The 22709-nt window shown below is 44.9% G+C and overlaps 1 protein-coding gene and 1 long non-coding RNA gene across 2 annotated transcripts; one reads left to right on the top strand and one right to left on the bottom strand.

The window, feature by feature from the left end:
* Nucleotides 1–1896: 1896 nt before the first annotated feature.
* LOC130252870 (uncharacterized) lies at nt 1897–7583 on the bottom strand. Its single transcript, XR_008840452.1, has 2 exons — nt 5058–7583; nt 1897–2420 (listed from the first exon to the last, which is right to left on the bottom strand). It is a non-coding gene; the product is annotated as an uncharacterized LOC130252870 (long non-coding RNA).
* Nucleotides 7584–10526: 2943 nt separating this feature from the next.
* Nucleotides 10527–18250, top strand: CD8A (CD8 subunit alpha). Its single transcript, XM_056490879.1, has 6 exons — nt 10527–12115; nt 12670–13029; nt 13598–13681; nt 14044–14160; nt 15056–15086; nt 17315–18250. Exons 1-6 carry the CDS (start codon nt 12070–12072, stop codon nt 17358–17360), a joined length of 684 nt encoding a protein of 227 aa, XP_056346854.1. The 5' UTR covers nt 10527–12069; the 3' UTR covers nt 17361–18250.
* The last annotated feature ends 4459 nt before the right edge of the window (nt 18251–22709 follow it).

Here is a 22709-nt window from a genome sequence, read left to right as displayed (position 1 = left end):
TTTGGTCCTACTCGTTGAGTCCCATGACCTCCAACCAAGAAAGAGTTAAAGCAGAACAAAAGCTCCAGGGGTGAGCAGATCTGGGAGGGTGTCCTCTCCCATGGGAGACTGCAAACAGCCAGGAGTGGGAGAGGAAAACCAGACAAAGCACACAAGGCCAAACACTTGGCACAGCCTGAAGGTCAGCACCACCTCTGAGAGCAAACAGGGGCCCCCAGGGGCTGGCCCTGAGCCCAGCAGCACAGCATGGCCAGTGAGAGCTGCCCTGAGCCCAGGGGCACAGCATGGCCAGTGGGAGCTGCTCTGAGCCCAGCAGCACAGCATGGCCAGTGAGAGCTGCCCTGAGCCCAGCAGCACAGCATGGCCAGTGACAGCTGCCCTGAGCCCAGGGGCACAGCATGGCCAGTGAGAGCTGCTCTGAGCCCAGCAGCACAGCATGGCCAGTGACAGCTGCCCTGAGCCCAGGGGAACAGCATGGCCAGTGAGAGCTGCCCTGAGCCCAGCAGCACAGCATGGCCAGTGAGAGCTGCCCTGAGCCCAGCATGGCCAGTGGGAGCTGCCCTGAGTGATGCCTGGCTGTGCTGAGCTCCAGTGACACCCCTGTTTGCTGAGCCCCCATGACACCTGTGTCCTGAGCCCTGTGTGACATCCCTGTGTGAGTGATGCCAGAAGCAGGGAAGGTCTCCCCAGGACTGGGAACAAGGCTCAGCTGCTGCCCAGGGCACCAAGGCAGAGCTGGGGCTGGAAATTTGGCATCCTGCTGAGCACAGGCAGCCAGCACTCGCTCTCAGACGCACCCCCAGCCCCACATCTGCCCACACACAGGCACCAGCACCGTGTCAGCCACAGTGAGGACAAGGGGAAGGTGGTCCAGAGTCCCCAGGGCTGGGGCTAACATAGTCTTGGGATGAGCTTGTGGGTGCAGAGCAGCACATTGGCAGAGCAGCACCACTCTGGCCTTCCCCTCCCTCCCCTCCCAGCTGCAGGGTGCTGCTGCTGCTGCTTTCCACTTTAATACTGATTTTTCTGTAGAGGTTGGTCTCAAGCCCAGCTGCTGGTGCTTCCCCCAAGTGATGCAGGGATAAAGCTGGCAGTGGATCATGCTGAGCCAGGATTCCCCAGGCTGTGACACTCACCCAGGCTCTCAGCTGATGACCATGGGGACATCAGCACGAGACCCCATCCCACCACAGGTGCAGCAGGAAGGGGACTCTGAGCATCTCTGATTCCCACACACCACAATTCATCCTCACATTAACTCAAATTAACTCACATTAACTAAAATCAGCATTTTCCTACCCTGCAAGAAGCAGATGGTTTTTATGACATGTACATTTTTCAGGGCAGCTGTAAGAAAACCCCTTTGAAACTTCCCATGGGCAAAGGTTTATTCTTTAAAAAAAATAAAAGTTTATTCTTCCCTCTTCCTGCAGCTGCTTTTGAAATCTCAGCTCCCTTTCTCACACTTGAGGTGTCCTAACCTTAATGGCCACACCTTGTTCAGCTCTGCCAGCTCAGCAGCACAGATGAGCTGCCAGGGCTGAGCAGCCAGGGCTGGGGCTGGGCAGCAAACACAGCAAAGAATTTGCTCAATGTCTGAATTCCCCACAGTCTTCACTTTTTCTTTATATTTAAAAAAACAAACAAACACAAAAAACAACCTAAAAAAAAAAAAAAAAAACAAACAAAAAAAAAAAAAAAAAAAAAAAAACCAAAAAACAAAAAAAAAAACGAAAACAAACAAACAAAAAAAACAGCAGAACCAAAACCCACTACCCACTCAGACTCCACATCACCTGTAGGCAGTGAAAACAGAGAGAACAGCAGCACCCAAAGATGTTTTCTGGCCTGTTGAAACACAGGTTTGGGCAGCTTACCAGTAGAAATTACGAAAAATTACAGTAATTTCTATAATCATCAATAGAGTGTTTTAGACAGTAAAACTGGGAGAGGTTATGGCAGCGGGTCTCAAAATTGTAAGAGCTGATGGATCAAAATAGATTTCCATTTCACAGACTTTTTTTTTCACAGAGCATAAATAGGCACAAAATAGAAACATTAATGAAAAGATGCTGAGAAAATTATCCAATTCCCTGATATCTGCAAGTTCTTTGCTGGGAGCACAATGATGATGCCAGCCAAGGGTCAGGGATGCCCTGTTCTATCGTGGCATGTTGTTTCCAACTTGAATTTTAATGGGAAAGTGTTTCTGTGCATCTCTGCTAATAGCATGATCCCTGGATCCATGGAGAGAGAGGGATAAAGGTAGGTGCCAGCAGAGTCCACCACAGTGTCACTTCTGCCACCATGTCCTGGCACATGAGGGTCCCTAATTTATTCCTTGATTCCTTCCAATGATGGATCAGCCTTCTCCTGTCTCCCATGGTCACCATCCTTCCTGCAGCAAGGAACAGCCATACCTAGAAGGAAAAATAATGGGATTTTGAAATGTAAATAAACTATTTTCTTTTAAATGACTAAGGGAGACATCACAAAATTTGGAGAAAGACAAAAGGACAAAGAGGGTTTTGCAGATGTATGGGTTCAAGTACAAAACTTCACTTATATTGTGCTCATCCCCACAAATCATTGGGCAAGGAATTGTAAGAGAGATCAAAAATTACATGTTGCAATAGTCTGGCTTATTATTACTATATTTCTTTTATATTTTACAGTATACATATAGATATATTTGATACAGAACATGTTCTAGAATCGATATTATATATTGAATATTTACTATATAAACTATATACAAAGAATATATATAATACATATTTTATATTATAAAAATATAATGCAGTTATTCTCTCCATGAACAGTGCAGATCTTGAAAGCATTAAAATATTCAAAGGACATAGATACTGAGCAGAAACACAGATACTTCAGGCATTGCAGCAAATAGTCTTCATGGTTTTGTTACAGTTCTGTAAATGCTTTTTTTTTTAATTGCTGGTCTTTACAGAAAGCTCAGTTGTTAATCTAATATTGGAAGTGCTCAATCTTTCTTTACTCTTTTAAAGTGCTCAGTCATTTTTATGTGGATGGTCTGTGTTTTTATGATATAAAAAAGTAAATCAAATCAGGTGCAGTTAAAACCATTCAACTGAAAGCAAATTATTGACATGAGAGTAAAGTTATCTCCAAGTTTAAAGCTCCTAATACATAAAAAATTTTCCAGTTATAAATTGCTGAGTAAGGCACAATAACAGAGAAAGGCTGAATAACACCTCTATTAAATTATTCAACTTGAAATCTGTGCAAAAAGAAAGGAGATACATTATCCATGGGTGCTGTTTAAATTCCTTCAGATTACCCTCACCCAGAACAGCTCTGTGCACTGTAGCTGTTAATTAAATATGTTGTCCTGGCAGGAGAAATGGATTCACAGCAGGACTTCTGAGCATTCAGGTCAGATCTGTTAAACAGGAATTTCTAAATGTCTTTTTCTGTCACTGTATAAAATCAGATGTGTCCCAGAAACTGCAAGGAAATCCCAAAAAAAACCCTCTAGGAATAAAAAAACTACCTCCAGGTACTGTCAGTACTTTTTGCTCCTGTTTTTCTGGACTTCACTTCAATAAGCCAAAAATAGCCATGTGTTAAATTTCTGGTTTATATAAATAAGAAACTGTTTTTAAAAATATATTATTCTAATTATTATTTAATATAATTTCTGGATATTACAGTATATATTATTTGCTGAAATAACAAGTACTTGTGTATATCAATATACCTATAATGAGTGCACTCAGGATGAGATCTGCAGCTTCTGTGGAATTATAAACAAATATTTATTCCAGCATTCATTTAAGTGGAACACATGCTGAAACAAGTCAAAAATAAATTTGTATATAAAAATAAATGTAAATGTATATAAAAATAAATGTATTTTGCTCCTCTACTTCCTTGCTATAAGAAAGATTAGTTTGAGTTCATACACCAGTGGTTCTTTCACAGGAAGCAAAACTCACCTAAGCTTTAAATGTTTGCAAGATGAGAGGAGCCTTAACATTCCTCCCTTAGGCATTTGTGTTTTTCTACTAAAGTTCAACTTCTCACTTATCCTTTAAAATACATATGTATGAAGGAGCACTGCATGACACTTTTGAGAGAGAATCATTATTGCTATTTACACATTCTGATATATTTAATAAATTAAAACCAGATATGAAACACTCCAAAAAAAAAATCCCAGTGATAACATCAGCTCAGGATCTTTTCTCTGCCAGGTACAATATATCTAAGTGCTACTGCAACGGGGATTTTATTTATTTTATTATTTATTTTATTATTTATTTTATTATTTATTTTATTATTTATTTTATTTATTGAATTATTTAATTCATTTACTATAAAACCCCCAAGCACCTAAGATGAACAACTCATCTGGAAGTCAATAGCAAAGGAAACCTGATCAGATGGCAAAGCCCTCTCCATCCTCTCCCAAAACTCCTTGGATTGGAGGGAACCCTCAGGCAGCCAGGTTGGCACAGGCACCCCTGAGTCTGTCTCCTTGGCTTTTCTTGGCCCCAGCAATGAGTTTTGTCTTGCCCTGGACTGAGCCTCTGCATCAGGCAGCAAAACCTTGATCCAGAAGAAATTTTAAGAAGTTTTGCAATACTGATTTTTTTTTTCAAGGGCTTGAGCTTTGCTGGGAAAAAAATTTGGAATTCCCTCCTCAGAGCATTGAGAGCGATGGACGCCTCCAGAGAAAAGTCAGGACAAGAGGAAACGGCCTGAAGTTGTGCCAGGGGAGTTTTGGATCAGATATTAGGAAAAGTTCCTTCACTGAAAGGGCTGTCAGGCACTGGCACAGGCTGCCCAGGGCAGTGGTGGAGTCACCACCCCTGGAGGGGTTTAAATGCCATGAACATGTGGCACTTGGGGACATGGTATAGTGGTGCCTTGGAGTGCTGGGTGGAGGGCTGGGCTCCAGGATCTTACAGTTCCCCTCCACCCTAAGCAGCTCTGTGACTGCTGAACCCACAGGCTGGTGCCAGCCACCACGGGCACCTGTCTGTCCCATCCCACCCAGAGCTCAGAGCCAGCCTTACCCTGCCCCAGCTGCAAGCCACGCTGCGGCTTCTGCTCCTCTTCTCTCTCGTGGTTACAGCATCCAGCCAGGAGGCCAGGCACCCAAATCTGGTGTGCAAACACCCTCCCTCCCCACAGGGCTCGGCAGGGAGGAGGGCTGTGGCTTAAGAGACAGCTCTGTCCCCAGAGCTGTGCGTGGGATCTCACCCACCACACATCCTGCCAGAGAGCCAGGGCTGGGGCTGTGCAGGCAGCGTGAAATGCAGCACAGAACCATCCTGGCTGGGCACAGAACCATCCTGCTGGGCACAGAACCATCCTGCTGGGCACAGAACCATCCCTGCTGGGCACAGAACTGTCCCTGCTGGGCACAGAACCATCCCTGCTGGGCACAGAACCATCCCTGCTGGGCACAGAACCATCCCTGCCTCTGGGAACAGGCACTGCATTCTCAAGGAGCTGGGTGCACACTGCTCTTCCACATGGCAGCACCACAGCTCAGTGCCACCATAGCATGGAACCAGAGGATCATTTAGGTTGGCAATGACCTCCAAGATCATCAAATCCAAACTCTGACACAGTACCTCAGTGCCAAAGTGCAATGTCTGCTTCTTTTTGGAGCACTCCCATTGATGCTGACTCCACCACTGCCCTGGGCAGCCTCTTCCAATTCTTAGCCACTCCTTCAGTGATGAAATTTTTTCCTAATTTCCAACTGAACCTCTCTTGGCTCAACCGGAGGCCATGTCCCCCATCCTATCAATATCTGACAGCTCTTCAGGCACAGCAGGGATGAGATGCTGAGCTCTGGGGGCTCCTGGCTTACAGGCAGGGTCACAGGAAGAACTCTTCAACAAAGTCCAAGTGCAACCATCCAGCACAAGCACGAGGTAAACTCACTGACTGATGTCTTAGGGAGACATGCTGGGCTGCACTGATGCCCAGCTATGGGGCTTCCAAACATTATGCCTCAACATCAACACTGAATACAATATTCAAGTTAGGATGTTCCCTATCAGTCACTTAAAAAAAATTGACACAGAATATTCCTGAGGGCTGGGATTGTGTATTCCTGCCCTAAGCAATGAGCTGCAAATGACACTCCTGTTATTAAAATATATGTCTCAAGTCATCTGGATGCAGGAGGAAATGAGTCAGAGCAGTGGTGGAACAGCCATTACTAAAATAGATGCCTTTCCTCAGGTCCTTCCATTTTAATCTGACACCCATCACTGCCATAGCCAGGATAATTCTGATACAATTGAAAACATGGGTGACATCCCAAGGAGATGCCAGGGGAGGGAAGCTGCCTCTGTGCAAATTCTCCTGGTCCCCAAACCTGGGTCACTCCTTGCTTTCCTAAAGCTGGAACACAAACTGAGCTAGTTGCCCAGGGTCAAACATGTTTCCTGGCCATTATCCCTTTTCCAAGAGGGATAAATGTTCTTCTGTGGAAAACCACAGGATCTGTTATTGGGATAAATGTCCTTGTGCAGGGTGAACAGCTAAGGAAGATTAAAGTGTCCAGCATTAAAGAATGAGATAATTGGAAAATTAATAGTGTTTCAGAGGAAATGGATGTGGAGCTTTGTAACAAATGGCTTCCTTAAAATGACAGATTGTAATGAGATCTCACATTTAAGAATATAAAAATTACTGGTTTGGTTCAAAGCAAAGGTTCATCCAGACAACCATCCTGTCTCCAACACTGGCTGTGAGCAGATGGCTAAGTAATGATGACAAGAAAATCATATATGACACTCTCCCTTAATAGTCAGTCTATTTTTAACTGAATAGATTTCCTGAGCCTGTTGCTGCCTATTGAGTAACCCACAATGAACCTCTCTTCAAGCATTTGTCCAGGCTCTGCATCCACAGTGTCCTTTGTAGGGATACCCCAGGCTGGAGGATTCCTTTTGCTTTCAGCCTCACCCACCATCATCTGCTGCCCCTTACTTTCTCTATTGGAAAAGGCAGGGAATAATCAATCTCACTCCACTCCTTACCCTGGAGACCTTTAGTGTAAATCCATTTAAATCATGTTTTTAGAGTAAAGAGTCCTAGCCATACAAAATCCATCCCAGGCCTCTGATCCTGATTTTGTTCTGCTCTGAACCCTTTCTTGCTCCACTACTTCTTGTTTGAGTCCCCTCTGTGAGATGAGGGGTGAAACCAACACCCAGCATTCAGGATTTATCAGTGCACTGGACCATGCCTTGGCTATGGATGGACCATTGGACCATACAATGGCAAAGCTGTGCTCTCTGCTTTATACCAAATTTTCTTCCTACCTGCTGACATCCAATTTGCTTTTCCTGCTGGGCAAAGAGTTCCCATGGTAGTACCTGTCTTAACCCAAATTTTATAGGCAAGTCAGGACTGGTTTTCCTTTCACACAATACTTCACAATCACCTACCCTTTCCCTGTATTGCCCAGTTCTAAAAAATCCTTCTTCAGTTCTGTATTTACAACACATAAATGCAAAGAAATTAATGTGTATAAAAACAAAGTCTTCAGGATTTGTTTAAGATGTGATTTGCCATTTGACCTCTGAGTCCAGCACTCACAAACAGGGAGTGCAGTGGTGCCTGCAGAAGATAGGAACAGTATTCACACATTTCTCTTTGCAGTACTGGTGGAGATCAGGCTATTAAAAGTGAAACTCCACACCAAATATAGTTTGGTTTTTTTATGGCAGGAGAGCATTAAACCAGCTGCTGCTTTTTGATGCCACCATCCCTCTCACCCTGTCCCTTTAGATCAGGATATTGTGGCTTAGGGCTGCATCTTACAGGTTTAATTCAACAAAGGGGGTTGGGGTTTTTTCAAATAAATGCAAAACTGAGAAGAAATAAGCTGTATAAGCCAGAAAACACTATTAGTAGACCACCAAATGGATGAAGAAAGTTGTCTCCAGCAAACCATGGGTTTCCATTCTGCCAGCTCTGCCAGCAGGAGAGATGGAGAACAGAAATGGGAACTCTTCCCCCATTCATTAGCTGCCACCTGCTGTGGAAACTGGTTCCCTCTCAAAGATTTTATGAGTAAAGATGAACAGCAACACCCTGCTCCAGGGAAGTCCTCCTGCACCAAACAGATGGACCCTGAGGAATCTCCACCAGGATTTCCTGCCCAAGGTCTTTGGGGAAGAAGGTTGGTGCACAGCAAAGAAGGAGACCAGACATGGCAAGATCTGGATTGGTGGTGACAGAAGACATCAGCCATGGGGATTGCACCAAGGCTATGAAACCCTGGAAGGGAACTGGACTCAGGGGACAACAATCAAACAGTGCCTTGAACCCAACAGAAATCTGATTGTGAGAATTGGAAATGAGATAACGAGACCAGTTCACCTCCTTGAACAGTTCAGACCAAAAAAACCATGTGTTGGAGCCAAGCAGAAAATTTGCCTTTTCTTAAGTCTATATAGAGATAGAAAAACATTAGGTTGTTTTTGTTTTTAATTCTACTCTGAATCTGTGGTATTTAGATTAGAGAGGCAGAAAACCAGCCTAACTGCAGCTGGGGCACTGGCAGAGTACATTGTCACCAGTCCCCAAAAGATACACAAATTGCTGATTTACTGAATGCCAGCACGAAGGAGCTCTGCAGCAACAAGAGAGGAAATTTCCCTCAAGGAAAACTCTTCACACATCCAGGTCTCCTATCAAACTTTCAGCTGAGGTGCCAAGAAGCCTGGAGATTATGGAGATTTTCAACCCTGTGGTCAGCTGGAGGGCTGCACTGAGGAGAGGTGAGAGCACAGGAGTTTGTGGTCTGCATTCTGGATTGTGAGGTGTGTGACGTGCACACAGAGTACCCAGAGTGGGCAGTGTTGGCCACTGAGCTGGAAACACGTGGCTACAGTGGAAAAACAGTGTGAGTACCTGGTGGGTGACTCTTGCACTTGACATTCTGCAAACCCCTCTGAGTGCTGCAGCTCTGCAAAGAAAAGGGGGGAAACAAAGGGCTCATAAACCACAGCTTCACTTCACACCGGAAAAGCTGCCTGCTAGAGGCTCAGCCTGCTGTTTTTCCCTCTGTTCAAAAAACAATGCTGGTAATTTGCAACTAAATTTTGAAATCTTCATTGACACTTTCCATTCCTCGTTATGGAAGTGGAATGGAAAGTTTCAATGCAAGGCTTCAAGGGTTAAGAACAGGAAGAGTCAGCAGTGCTGTGGCAAAGAGTGTAGTGTCACCCCTCAGTCACCATCACTGACCCTCACAGGGGGACTGCACCTGCTCATCCTCAGGAATGTGGCAGCACTGCTTGGCAATGGCATGTCCTTGTGGAGCACTAGGGGACACCATGGGCAGCAGAATGGATCTGTCAGAGCACAGTCACTTTGGGGCTCCTTTTGTGTTCAGTGACTGTGGCAGCGTGACTCCCATGTCCCCAGAGCCTCTGTGGGACATCCAGGCAATGTCTGCTATGGCAAACACTGAGAAACTGAGTTCTTACCTCATGAAAAAGTCCCTGAGAACTTTCCACAAAACGACTGAGAAATCAAACATATCCAAAACTCAGCTCTGCTGCCTCAGCTCCCTCCCCTTTCCCATTCCTTCTTTGTCAAATGGACGTGAGAAAGCAAATGAATCCTAAATTCACTTCCTGCTAAGCCCTGGTCAAAAACAGGTGAATCCTTGTTACTCTGTCTCATCCCTGCATGATTTTGTCTCTTGTCTCCTTGCTCCTGTCTTCTACTAATCATTTGACATTAATTACATACAGACCTAGGCTGGCCCTAGTATATAAAGATAAACCTCAGTCATAAGCAACTTAGGCTGGAGTTCAACAGCAATCATAGTCCTGTAACCTTAGCTGTACATAAAATAAAACTTATATGTAGGTTTTGGAGAAAAAGGAAATTACTTCTACTTTCTAATCAACCTGTCTGGTCTCCTCACTTCTCTTACATTATGCTCTGCAGAAGTAACTGGTTGTCTGAGTATTTTTTCTTCTTTAGTCATATCATATCAGTGACACTACAACAGAAATTACAAAATAAATTGCTAATAAAACATGTTATTAATGACATTGATTTGGCTTAGGTCTTCAGCCAAAAAAACCAACCTATTCTAAAATACTGTATAGAGGACAAACAGGCAAACCAGAATATAAGAAAATCGAGGAGATTCCTTAATTAATCTGATTATCCACCTTCTTCCCCCCAGTTTTAGAGTTGGTCACCAATATTAAACTTATTGCAACCAGTATTAAACTCAAAATTATTTATACTAGTGTTGTTTTAAATCAGAGTTTTTTTCCTGGAGGTTCTGCTTGTGTTTTGGAGCATTTCCTAATCAAATAATTGCCACCGCAACTTTATTTTTTCTTCTTTGTTGCTATGCAAAATAGAAACAGTTTTGTACCACACAACTCCTTATCACAGTAAAAAAGTGATGTGTGACAGCCCTCCTGCAGCTATATCTCCCATCTGACAATAAGCTTTTGCCTTGCCTTTGGAGGAAATATTCATTAGCAGAGGAAAAGGTGGCATTACCTGGAAATCAGCTCAATCTGTGAGCAAAGAGGGCCAAGATCAAGGACACCTCTACACAGAGAAGAGGAATATCTGGGCACCAGTTTGCTACCCTGGACTGATTCATATAAAATTTACTATTTGTCAGAGACAAGAAAGAAATTAGATATCCCTGTTAAGAAAGGCAGTAGTCCTTCCTGGATGAGCCCATAATAGTACAGCTTCTCCCAGCACATCCACCACCACATCTCTGAGGACATGCCCAGCATGCTCACTCTATAGAATGAGAACCTAGAATTGATGAATTTTTTGTCCCATCCTCATTGGCCAGCACATTCATTTCCATTTCACTTTTATTTGCTTTATTTAAGGTAGACATCATAGGTCTGCCAGCCTAACAAAAGCATGAATTTCACACATCTCAGCAGACCTTACATGAGTTTTCTTCACTCACCAACATGCGTTGAAGCCCAGAGAAATAAACCCAGCTCCTAAAACCATTTTCAGTGATTCAGCTCTGAGCCCCAACAGAAACAGCATCAAACCCAGCAGCACTTACTTTCTGACAGATCCAGGAAAAAGGGGCTTTCTTTGCAGAGAAGTAATGGGAAAAAAAAAATCAACAGGAAAGCCAGGAAGAAAGAAATAAATCAGACACCAGCCCAGCCCCTCATGGACTGGTGAAACTCTTGTTAGTGTGTGTTTAAAGCTCCAGGAAGCATCACCCGTCCCCACGTGCAAGGGGTCACCTGGAAGCAGCAGCAAGGACCTCTCCATTGAAGCCCACAAGGTTTTTTTATTTTTTTGGCAGAGAGGAAGTGCCTGTGGTGAGAGAAGAGAGCCATGAGTTGCTAAAACAAACCAAAAGTGAACCACACGCTGGACATTGGGCACTCACGTGAAGGTTCTGCACAGACCACCTGCCCTGCACAGAGAGAGCTGCAATTGCAAAGAATGATGAAATAAGGAAGAATTGCAAAGAGAACAATCAAGCACCTGAAGAACCCAGCTGTGTGCCAGCAGCACGTGTGCTTGGAGATAAATGAAATATGTACCTATGGCATGAAACACCTGCTGGGTAACAAAACAGTCTGGGCTCTGCCATCCACAGCAGACCCCTGACTGTGCTGGAGACAAGGAGGCAGGATCCCTGCCAAGACAAGCAAAGTGTGGCCTGCATCAAAGCTGTGGGACTCGCCCATAACTTCTGCAGAGCTGGAGCTGCTGTGGATCCCCAGCGGGCTGTGGTGGCTGATCCTGCCTGAGCCAAGAGCAGCATCACTCTGGATCTCTAGGGAAGTCAACCAGGAAAGAGCTTTGAGGCACCATTGAGAACTGATAAGGATATATTAGCCCAAGCTCTGGACAAGAAGCAGATTTCTTTGGGAATCTATTTTCTCATCACGGCACAGACACCGAGCATCACCTCCCTACCCAAGAGGGTCCTGATGACATCACATCCTCCCCAAAGAGCGACACAGCCTCCCAAGAGAAGGGACACACATCATCTCAGCTCTGCTGCAGGCACAGACACCCCAGGAGAAGATGGACATGTCTCCTGCCCTGTTCCTGCTGCTCAGCCTGGGATTCTGTGAGTACAGACATGGGGTTGTGCAGCCCTTCACTGGGAGGCACAAGAAAAACGCTTCCACTGAACCCAACACATTGGGTTAAATAACTGAGGGAGTAAAGCAAAGCAAAAAGGCTGACTTTGAGGTGTGCTCAGTAAGTTTGGAAGGAAAGGTGGCATCACCTCAGCCAGCAAAGGGCAGCCAGAGGGGTGGCTGCAGCGCCTGCACTGGGAAGGGAGATTGGTTGGATGAATTGGTTCTGGAGGAGAGGGAGAAGGGGGGGAAAAAAAGGGGCTTTGCAGGATGTGCAAAGGGAGTCACTTCAGAGAAGCTGGGAAGGTGGAATGTCCCTGAGAAGGCACTGGAAGGGCAGCACTTTAAAGCCCAGGTGGCTGATTGCTGAGCACCCTCCATGCACCATCCCAGCAAGGACTCCATGGAAACCTCCACATCATCCAGACAGCGAGGCCCTCCCTTTCCTTTTGTACTTCCAGCCCATGGACAGGGAGAGAGTTTCCTCAGAGAGCCCTTTGGCTCTTCCCAAGTGGTTTCAGCAAGGATTTCTCTCCTGCAGGCTGCCCTGGGATTTATGGCCAGTCCCTTCAGATAAAGGTCAGGTCTCCCAGGGACATCAGCCAGCTCCAGCTGGGACAGAGGCTGGAGCTGGAATGTCACACTGACAAGGAGAGTGGCGCAGCCTGGATCCACCGGGACAAGAGGGGAACCCTTCACTTCATTGTCTTCATCAGCTCCACCTCCAGGACCACATTTAGGAATCAGGAAACATCCAGACGCTTTGAAGCGAGAAAACACAGGACAGTCTATTATTTGGAAGTGAAATCCTTCACACCACAGGACGAGGGGAGCTATTTCTGTGTGATGAATTTCAATCAGATGCTGTACTTCAGCCCTGGCCAGCCTGCCTTCTTACCAGGTCAGTAACTCCTTCACCCAGCCTCACTCAGCCCTGCCAACACACCCAGCACCTCCTGCCCGTGCCCTTTGTAACCAGCCATCCCTCCCACAAACCCCAATTCCCTGCCTGCTTGCCCAAGGCATCCTGTGACCAACCCACTGCTCCTCCTGCCAGAGGCTCCCTGCCTCCCACCTCTGCTCCTGCCCAAAGGCAAACACGACTGGGCAGACCCAGCATCACCTTCCCATCCCCACTTCCCCACCCCACCCATGGCTCTGAAGGGAGAAGATTAAAGCAAAATCCACCATCACCCTCTCCCTCCTCAGTACACTCAGCTCCCAAAAGTACCATCAAGCTCAGGGGGCTCAGGCTTTGTGGGGATGGTGTCAGAGTGAGAAACAAGGAGGCTGCAGCTCCCTCTTGGCTCTTGGGACACCCTCCTTGGGGGAGTCCCCCTCCAATGAAATTCTCCTGGAGCTGAACTCAGGAGCACCTGTGCCCTGGCAGGGGTAAGAGAGAAGAATGGCAGGAGAGATTTCTTTTATTGTATTTCCCTACGTGCTGAATTCATCCATTTCACTTACAGCCACCACAGTGGCACCCACCACGTGTCAGCCCACTACCAAGGGTGGCACAACTGAGGACCCCAACCTCAAGACTCCAGATCCAGGTAACCTGAATGGAGGGAGGGAGAGGGGAAGGGCTGGACTCTGGTCCACTGATACCAAGGGGGATCCTGCAGAGGTTCTGGGATTGGGAGGGAGAGAGAAGATCCACAGAGCTTCTTCATCACAGATGCAAGGATTAAATTCCAGTATTTCATTTGACCTAAGAAAGGCTAAATATGACATAAAAATCATGAGCATGCTTGGGAACACCAGGAACATGGGGAGGGAGGGCTGAGCCTTGGGGGCTGGAGCTGCTTTTAGAAAACTTCTGCCCACATATCCTCCCTTGAGTCCCCAGGAAAATGGTTACACCAGAACCAGTCATGAACACCTGGTGGACACTCCATCTTCTCTATTCCTGCAGAGAGAAGAATGCAGGAAGACCTGAATTTCTTCTGTCACATCTTCATCTGGGTCCCCCTGGCAGGTGCCTGTGCCCTGCTCCTCATCGCCCTGGTGATCACCCTCGTGCTGTGCCGACGTAAGGCTCACCACAAACCCTGCAGCTGCTCCTCTGCCCTGAGACACAGCCCTGCCCTCGGGGAGATGCTTTGGGAGGCATGGGATGATCAGAACACAGCCAGTGCAAGACATGGACACTGCTAAAATCAGTGTCTGTATTTTAATCCTCCCCAGTAGGATTAGGATGAGGAGGAATTATCAACTTAGAATCACACAGTCAGAAAATTTTTTATGTTGGAAAAGATTTTCAAAGAAGAAAAATAGATTAGAAAGAGACACTACTCTGTCAGCTGTCTCGGTTCATAAATGGGTGTGTCAGAGGTCAAAGTCCCAGAGCCTGAAACATTCTGACATAACAGAGTAAATATGCTCCAGCAAATGCTGAGTCCCAGTAGCACCTTGAGCTGGAACCAGATGAGAAACTTCATTACATTATGATCAGTGAAAAGCCCTCAGCTGCAGGTAATTTCTGCAGCAATTTCCAAGCCCTTAAGGATGGATTTTTACCTTAGTCCAAAATTAACAGCTGGGCATTTTATTTTGCTGAATCTACCCCAAAGTAGCAGCTAAAATGGAGAAGAGCTTTGTTACCTTGGGTGTATGAGACATGCTGCAGAAATAATTGCTGCTGAGGGATTTTCAGCAACATGCCAACGTCACCGGAGACAGCAAATAATTCACCCTCAGTGCTCCCAGGCTGACCTGCTGCTGCTATTCATCTTAAAGATTAATTCATAAAAATATTTAACTGGATTACAGGGGTAACATGAGCTGCAGCACCATTCCCTGGCATGCATAGGCTTGGTTTAAAGATATCAGCTGCAGGGGAACACCAGCCCTACCTCACTGGAGTGTTTCTTTCCTGAGCTGTCACTTGGTACCTTTGAACTAAAACATTTTCTCTCTTTTCTTAGAAACCAGAAGACGAAGATGCAGGTGTAAGAGGTGAGTGACAGGCATTGGCATTTTTCTCTTCAACTTGGCAACATCTCACTCTCAAGAGATAAAGGAGGCAGGTGCCAAAAAACAACCTAAAAATTCTTCATCTGATAGAAGATGGTTGGGAGGAGCCTGAGCAATGACTTAAGGGCTAAAACAGAACAGGTTCTCCTATCCTCTATTTTTGGTTTTGTTTGGGGCTTTTTGTCTCTTTGGGCTTTTTGTTTGGTTTTTCAACTATTAAGTCATTGAGCTCTGACCCTGCATCAGAATCAAAACAGAAAGACAGGAGGTGTTTGTGGCAGCCCAAAAACTTTGTGCATCACCCAGTGCTCATAACTAACCAAATTTCTGTGCTTCCAATGCACCATTCCCAACTTGAGCTTGAGGCTGACCACATTTCATCTCCTCCCCTCCCCAGACCAGTAATTTGATTTCATTACTGTATATTCAGATGTCCCCATGGATTACATGTAAATTCCTGCATCCCAAATCCCCCTCTGCACCATTTTGGACCAGCAGCACCAGGCTTCTGCCTGTTTCCCCAAAAGGCCCTGAGGAACATTGGCAGTGAGGCTGCTGCAGCCTCACACGACTCTCCTGAGAAACATCAGTGCAGATGGGAATAGACTGAGGGGTAAAACAGCTTCCAGGGCACACAGGAATCTTTCCTTTATGCTTTCCCTCCTGCCACCCCTCACCCTGAGTCACCAGGAAAGCACAACCAGACTGAGAATTGCCATTTCCTGGTTTAAAAGAGAAAATGCTTTTTGCCCACCCATGTTTTACTTCTGCAAATCAACCTCCCTGCAGCTGGTTTGCTCACCTCTCCTGCTCTGCAGGAAACCACTTCTGCACTTTTGCAAGCCTTGTGCACCCTGGGGCTTGTGGCAAGAGAGGCACCAGAAGTCCCCACTGCTGCTCAAGGGCAACCAGGGCTAGTGCTGGGAACAGCTGGGCTGCCCAGAAACTCTGAAACAGCATGTTCACACCTCTGGAGCCTCATTCATTGCCAATCAAAGCATCTTTAAAATCAGATAAATTCCTGTTCCTTGTTCTACACCCATGGGCTTTTTAGTACAAGAGGTAATTGCCACTTAGTTCTCCAAGTTAATACAGTCCCTCCACAACAGTAGTAGGAAATGGATCCCTACAAATTTATTTTTCTTTAAAAGGCAGGTTGCATTTTTTTAAACTGTCTGTAAAATGGAACAGACTGTCATTTTCACAGGGGATATTTATTACACCCAGCACTTTCCTGATCCTCATCTGCCTTTCCAGGGGAGAAATGATAAGGAGAGCTCTTCGTGCAGCCTTGCTTAGGAGAATGTTTGCATTTTTCACTTATCTCAACCCGTTGCCAGCTCTGTGCAAAGATGTTCTGTCTATGTGAGGATGAAAACACCTTTCAGAGCTCTCCCACTCTGCCCTGATGCAGTGGGTGTAATACAGAGGTCTCAGGCAATCACCTCCTCAAGGATGCCTCTCCTTCAGCAGCCCTAAACTCCACAGAGCTCTGGTTTTAGCCATTGTACCATATTTCAGTTTTGATTTGGAGAGGAAATTCCTGCTGCTCTGAGCAGCTCCTGCTTAGTGAAAGGAAGCTCTTTGGAAGCTGACAGTACAATTTACTCCCTTAAGGAGCACCCCAGGATCTGGCCTGTGATCCTTGCTGGCAGCAGGATTCATTTTCCAACACAAACTTATCTTCCCTGAAAGGGGGTGCCAAATCCCCAACTCATTAGATCAGCATAAAACTCTCAACTGATGGAGACCAGTAATTTCTATTACTTTGGGTGCATGTTGGCTGTCTGGAAAGCCAATCCTCTCAAACTTCTCTGAAGGGAACATGTTCCAACAGGAAAAAGCCTTTCTGAAATTATAACACCCTGTCTAACTCAAAAAAACCCCACAAACCCTGAGCTCTTCTATCTTCATTCTTTTCTGAATGTAGAGAAAACCTTAGTGAGATGACAGGAGTCAGAGGTAAATTTTAAAAGCCCACTTTATTTTTTAATTAATATTAGATTGAGCCATCAGTGTATCAGATCCAGCCTTCTGCTGTCTGTCACTACAAGAAATGGTGGCAGATCTTTCACTTGCACAAACAGGATTTAGGAACCCTTTGCAGCCTCCTCTGGGAGGTCCCTGGCTGCAGCCCAAGGCTAAAGGAGCCTTGATTTCCTTCTTGCTCCTCTCCCATCTGAGTAACCCAAACCCTCTTCTCTCTGCAGACCTGCAAACAGGAAGCCCCCCACAAAACCCAGGACACCAAACTAACACAGACCAGCATCTGCTCCTTCTGCCCTCTGGATCTTCTCCTGGGAGCAGTCAGCACAGAATCCATCTCCTACATTATCCACAATGCCACAGCACCTCACCCCCTCTGCCCTGGCAGGTGTGAAGGGACAGGGAGCACAGGCACACAGACAAGCAGCACTTCCCTGTGAGCTGCAGGGTAAAAACAGCTCCTTCCAAACCCTTTCCTCATGAAAGCACAGCTCCTTCCAAACCCTGAGCTTCTCTGGCAATGCCAAAAACCTGCTCTGCTCCCAGTGATGGGCTCAGGCACAAGAGCCAGGCCAGCCCTGATGCTGACATGCCCCAGTGAGAAGCTGATGAGAAATCAGGACAGGAGCTGGACCTTTGCTCAAAGCTGTGTGCAATTTCCTCCCAGAATGCAGCCACAGGTGGAATTTGCTACATAAAGCCTTAGAAATAATTCTCCTCACTCAATACATGATCTTGTTGTGGTACCTCTCTCCTTGGGCTTTTATTGTTTCGTGTAATGGAATACAAGACTGAATTGAGAAGCTAAATATGGATTAAAGGGCCTTACTTCTGAGGTTTTTACAGTCCTGGGGGCTGAGGTTCACTGTTCCCCTCACACTTGTTCTGCTGCTACCTCTGATCCACCTATTTCTGCAGGAGTTTGGCCTGAGTAAGGAAAGTGGGATTTGCTTTCTAAGTGAAATGCCTGAGTGATTTAAAAAAAAAAAATCTTTGTCACTTATTTTGGTTAAGCAGGACTTTTAACATGTTGCTATTTTGGGGACATATTACAGACTACTGTAAATTCTGTTTTTTCAGATCTGTATTTCATGTAAATATTTCCTCAGTATACTTGCAATTTAAGAACTGAGACATAAAATAAAATTATTCTAGTCAGATTCATGACTGTTCTTTCTTTCTTTCTTCAGCTCCTAGTCTCAGAAAAGCTAAAATCCTTCAGGAAGATAATAAACAAGGGGTTGAAAAAGTCTTGGCTAAAGGAAAAGCCAGTGATTTATACATCATCCTGACCTTTAGGGTGCAGACTTCAGCTTCCAGCTTACCAAAGCCTAAAATCATCTAAAGGCATCTTCCCAGGGATTTGCTGATGGGCCCAGTAACACTCCCACATCCCAGGAAACTGCCAAGAAAATGCCTGAGATAAAGAGTCTGTGGGTACTCTGGAATTCTTGTCACAAGGCTGATAAAAACCTGGCAAAAAAAAAAGAGTAGAAGAAACCGTTTGATAGTCTCCTCTGTAAACAAGATGGGAAAGAGAGAAAATCAGAGTAAAACAAAAGTTCTTCCAAACTTACTTGTTTGCAAGGATTAAAAAAAAAAAAAACACAAAAAAATCCAGAACTAGATAAGTGTATCTAAACAATAGCAGGCAAATACTGAATGATAACTCCACAGAACTACACATGCTATGAAGAAAAAATAACAGAAAAGTCCCAAAATCAAGGTTATTAGGTGGTCTCTTATTGAACTAGTGTGAGCTAAACATTTTCACTGAAAATAATATATATATGAATATAACTCTGTGTGTTTCTGCCAAAACCTATTCTCATATCCACTTTTTCACATTTCACATCACACCACGTTCCTGTAAGCCTATAAAGAAAGGGAGTTGAAAAGCAAATCCAGCTTTCCACCTGTGGATTGTCTGTTAAGATCCTACGTGTTTGTGCACTGCTGTCCATCCCAAGATACCTGGGAGGAAAAACCTGTCCTTCTATCTCTTCTTACACAAGGTTTTCTGTCACTGAGCTCCTTAAATTTTAGTGCGTTTTACAAATACACCCAATCCACTGCACTGAACTGCTCTGATTCTACCTTTGCTACAAAAGCAGCAGAATCCTCTCTGCAGCAGATCACAAAGCTGAGAAAACCAGAACAGCTTGGGGTGAGCATCAAAACAAACCCTTTTGTAATCACTGCCCCAGTTTCACACTGAATACCCCAAAAATGACCCACTTCACCACAGAGCCCTCCAGCAGAGGCAGTGACCCAGCACAGCTCCCCAAAGCAACAATGACTTTTCTTAGCCAGCTCTTCCCTACACACAGCCCTTTGATCAGTCTGTTCCAGCTCAGATCAGCTGCACCCAGCACTGCACCTTGGATTTAAACCTATAGCTCAAAAGAGTCTGTAAAGTTTTCCACCAACAGGTAGAGCTGAGGAACAATATTCTTTATATTCCACTTATAATCTGGATTTTCTTTAGAAAACCTTTGCACCCCTACTAATAAGATAGCAGCAGAAGGCAAAACCAAAACCACATCTTTTGCCCTAAAATGTTAAGAAGCAACTGCAAATATCAGTGCAGCAGTGAGAAGTGCCAAGAGCAACTCCAGCCCTGCATGCTTACACCTCTAGCAAATCACATAAGTTCAGGGCAAACTGGCTGGGTTTGTGGTTGAGTGGCAATGTCTGGGCAAGGAGCCTGGACTGCTGCTTGCACTAGTGAAAAGAGGAGGAGCGGCTGAGCTGGAGTGCAGAGAAGCAGCTCAAGGGAGCTTGTTTGTGCAAACAGGAAGCCGGTGCTGGACAGGCCCTACAGATGTGACAGCTTTTGGTTACAGCATATGGAAGAGGTTTTAGCCCCACAGTGAGCTGACTGAGCAGGGTGCACACAGGGCAAACTGGAGCCTGGCACAGAAAATGACTTCCAAAAAGGAGCAGAAGGAATGCGTTTGTTTAGAAGGTGATTGTCACCTAATTGCACACTTGCTCCAAGCTAATAATGGAATAGCTCATAACTGCTACAATCTGCCTAGTAACAGTTGGCTTTCACTGTTTTGTATTTGCTTTTGCCAATTATAATAAATTCTAAGTTCTGTAGATATAGTGCAAATTCTAATTGCTTTTGTGGACAGTATAGCTAAAATTGTGCAAAAGATGTATCACAAGATAGGACCACTCTTGCAAAATGTATCATCAAGACAGCACAGGCAGAGAACAAAATAACATAAAAGGAGAATACCAAGTCTAAAGAGGCATCAGAAGAGCACCCCAGACTGCCTCCCTGACAGACCCTCCGAGACTGCAGCTGTGGACTTAGGCAATGCTCTAGCAATCTGAGGCAGAGTTGTGGTAAACAGGATCCAAAAATGTGCAGTCATTAGCGAAAGTAATGCAACTGCAACAGTATAAAGGACTGCTTGCTAAAGAATTGGGTGTGCCTCTGGCTGTTGCCAACCTCCAGCACTGTTTCGCTTTGTTGATCAATCCCTTATTATCCCTTATAAAACTCCTGAAATTTTGAGGAGTGGGCTTTGTTTCTCACACTGGTGTGATCCAAAACACCAATTCCTAAATACAGGCCCAGTAGGACTCAGTAAGAGCATACAGGAGGCTGTAAACAACTCCAGCTCCTGTATTTCTCTACAGACTGCTAACCTAATGCAAACTTGAAGTCATAAAAAAAGATTGTCACTCTCATTTCACATATGTACATTTTTGCAAACAACTCTTCCTTTTTACATATTTAGACTTGAAATAAATTCACAGTAGTAATGTAGCACCACATTACAGCTTTACTCACTACAAAGCATTGCTGCCAGACTCTTTTTCTCAGTCTCCTGCTCCAAAAGCTTTTTTCCCTACACTTCAGTCTCCCACTCACAAAAGGAAAGGAGCAAGGGTTGGGATGGATTAAGGACTATATTATCATCCCTCCCTGCCCAAGAGACAAATCAACCTGTGAAGTGATAAGCACATAAAGAAAAACTGTATCTTGCAGTGGGCAAACAAACCTTGCAATGAAAATCTAACCCAAACTTAATGCCTTTAACTTGGCAAGCTGGCTCCGAGTGATAAGTAACTTCAACCATGAATTTTAGCACCAGCCACCCTGTAAAGGATCAAGAAGAAAGATTCAAAAGGATGGAGACAGGTCTAAGCTAACAGAGATCAGAACAGAGATCTGACTCATTACTGGTAACACACAGATCCACTTCAGCTTCTTCACATGTTAATTAACGTCACAAAGAGGAGACTGAAACCAATACAGTGTTTCCATAGTGGAACACTGCTTTTAGGAGGGAAGATTTTAAGTTCACCCAAATGTGCAATGCTGAGGTCACAGCAGGAAAATACAAATTAAAAAATACTTCAGAGAGCAGAACCTCCAGAGTACTAACAGGAGGTGAGGACAGGAACTTTGTGTAAATGACAACCATAAATGAATAACTCCTTTGAAGTTTAAAAAGGCTATATGCTACTTTCCTTCCCTACTCTTTTGAATCTTTGATCATGCTTTATAACACAAGTCAGACCTGAAACACCACAAGAACACATTGCAATACATTTCCTATTTAAGGCATTTACAACTATTTAAATTCAAGTCTATTAATAGATGTTGAACTGACACTATGAACAAGCTGCTGCTATGAAAATCAAGTTTATAAACATCCATTACTTCCAGAGCACCCATAAGTTAAACTTCATATAAGCATGGTTAAAAAATTCTTGACTTGATGCCCATCCACGCCACTAATGGGTTCACTTGCTCAGAGCTACTGTTCTGACAGTTTGCAGAGAAGCACCAGCTGCAAGCCCAGCGCAGTCCAAGGAGTGACAGGGTGATGTGGACACAGATGCAAGCACACTGAGTGTCTTTACTCCCATCCTGCAGCTCTAAAAGGCACTTGGGACACACAGGGCAACTCCAGGGACTAGTTCAAGGCTTCACAATCTGGTCACATCTGATACCACCGTAGCTTCAAAATACATTTTTTCCAGTGGATATTCCCAGCCCATGAGGGACAATGCACACATACCAGATGCCAACTATAAGCATGGAAACCACAGTTTTATTCACTTTTCCCCTGCAAGCATGTTCTCCAGTTCCCAGAAGCATAGCAGGCAGTATCAGGAGAGAACCCTCATCACTTCACAGTGAAAACTGGATTATTTGTGCCACCCAAACTGCAGAACTGCTTCCCAAATGCCCAGCACAGCCTCGGGTTATGGTGAACACGCATGCTCCCAGCACTGAACCGTGAGCATCATCTGGTGGTGGAGCTGAAAAACTGCAAGGATTTTTAATTCAGCCTACAGGCAGACAGGGAAAGAATGGCAATGATCTGGTGAAAACTGTTTTTGAATTAGATATGCATCCATAACATGCACTAGTTGGTATTTACTTGATATTCAATAACCAAGGTGAAGTTGTACCCTATTTCCATTTAATAATTTTTCCATCCCTGAGCTTTAAGCTCTCAACATTTAGTGGTGTTCACACCAGTGCTAAAATACCATCAGTGTAACAGAGAAAGATGCAGTACTCATACTTCAGGCTGGTTGTGTGGGGATTTGTTGGGTTTTAAACTACTTCATATGCCATTTCATATA

Source organism: Oenanthe melanoleuca, chromosome 4 (genome assembly GCF_029582105.1).
Source record: "Oenanthe melanoleuca isolate GR-GAL-2019-014 chromosome 4, OMel1.0, whole genome shotgun sequence".
Lineage (NCBI taxonomy): Eukaryota > Metazoa > Chordata > Aves > Passeriformes > Muscicapidae > Oenanthe > Oenanthe melanoleuca.
The sequence above is the reverse complement of the archived record's forward strand: the minus strand, read 5'-3'. Positions and strand labels throughout refer to the sequence as shown.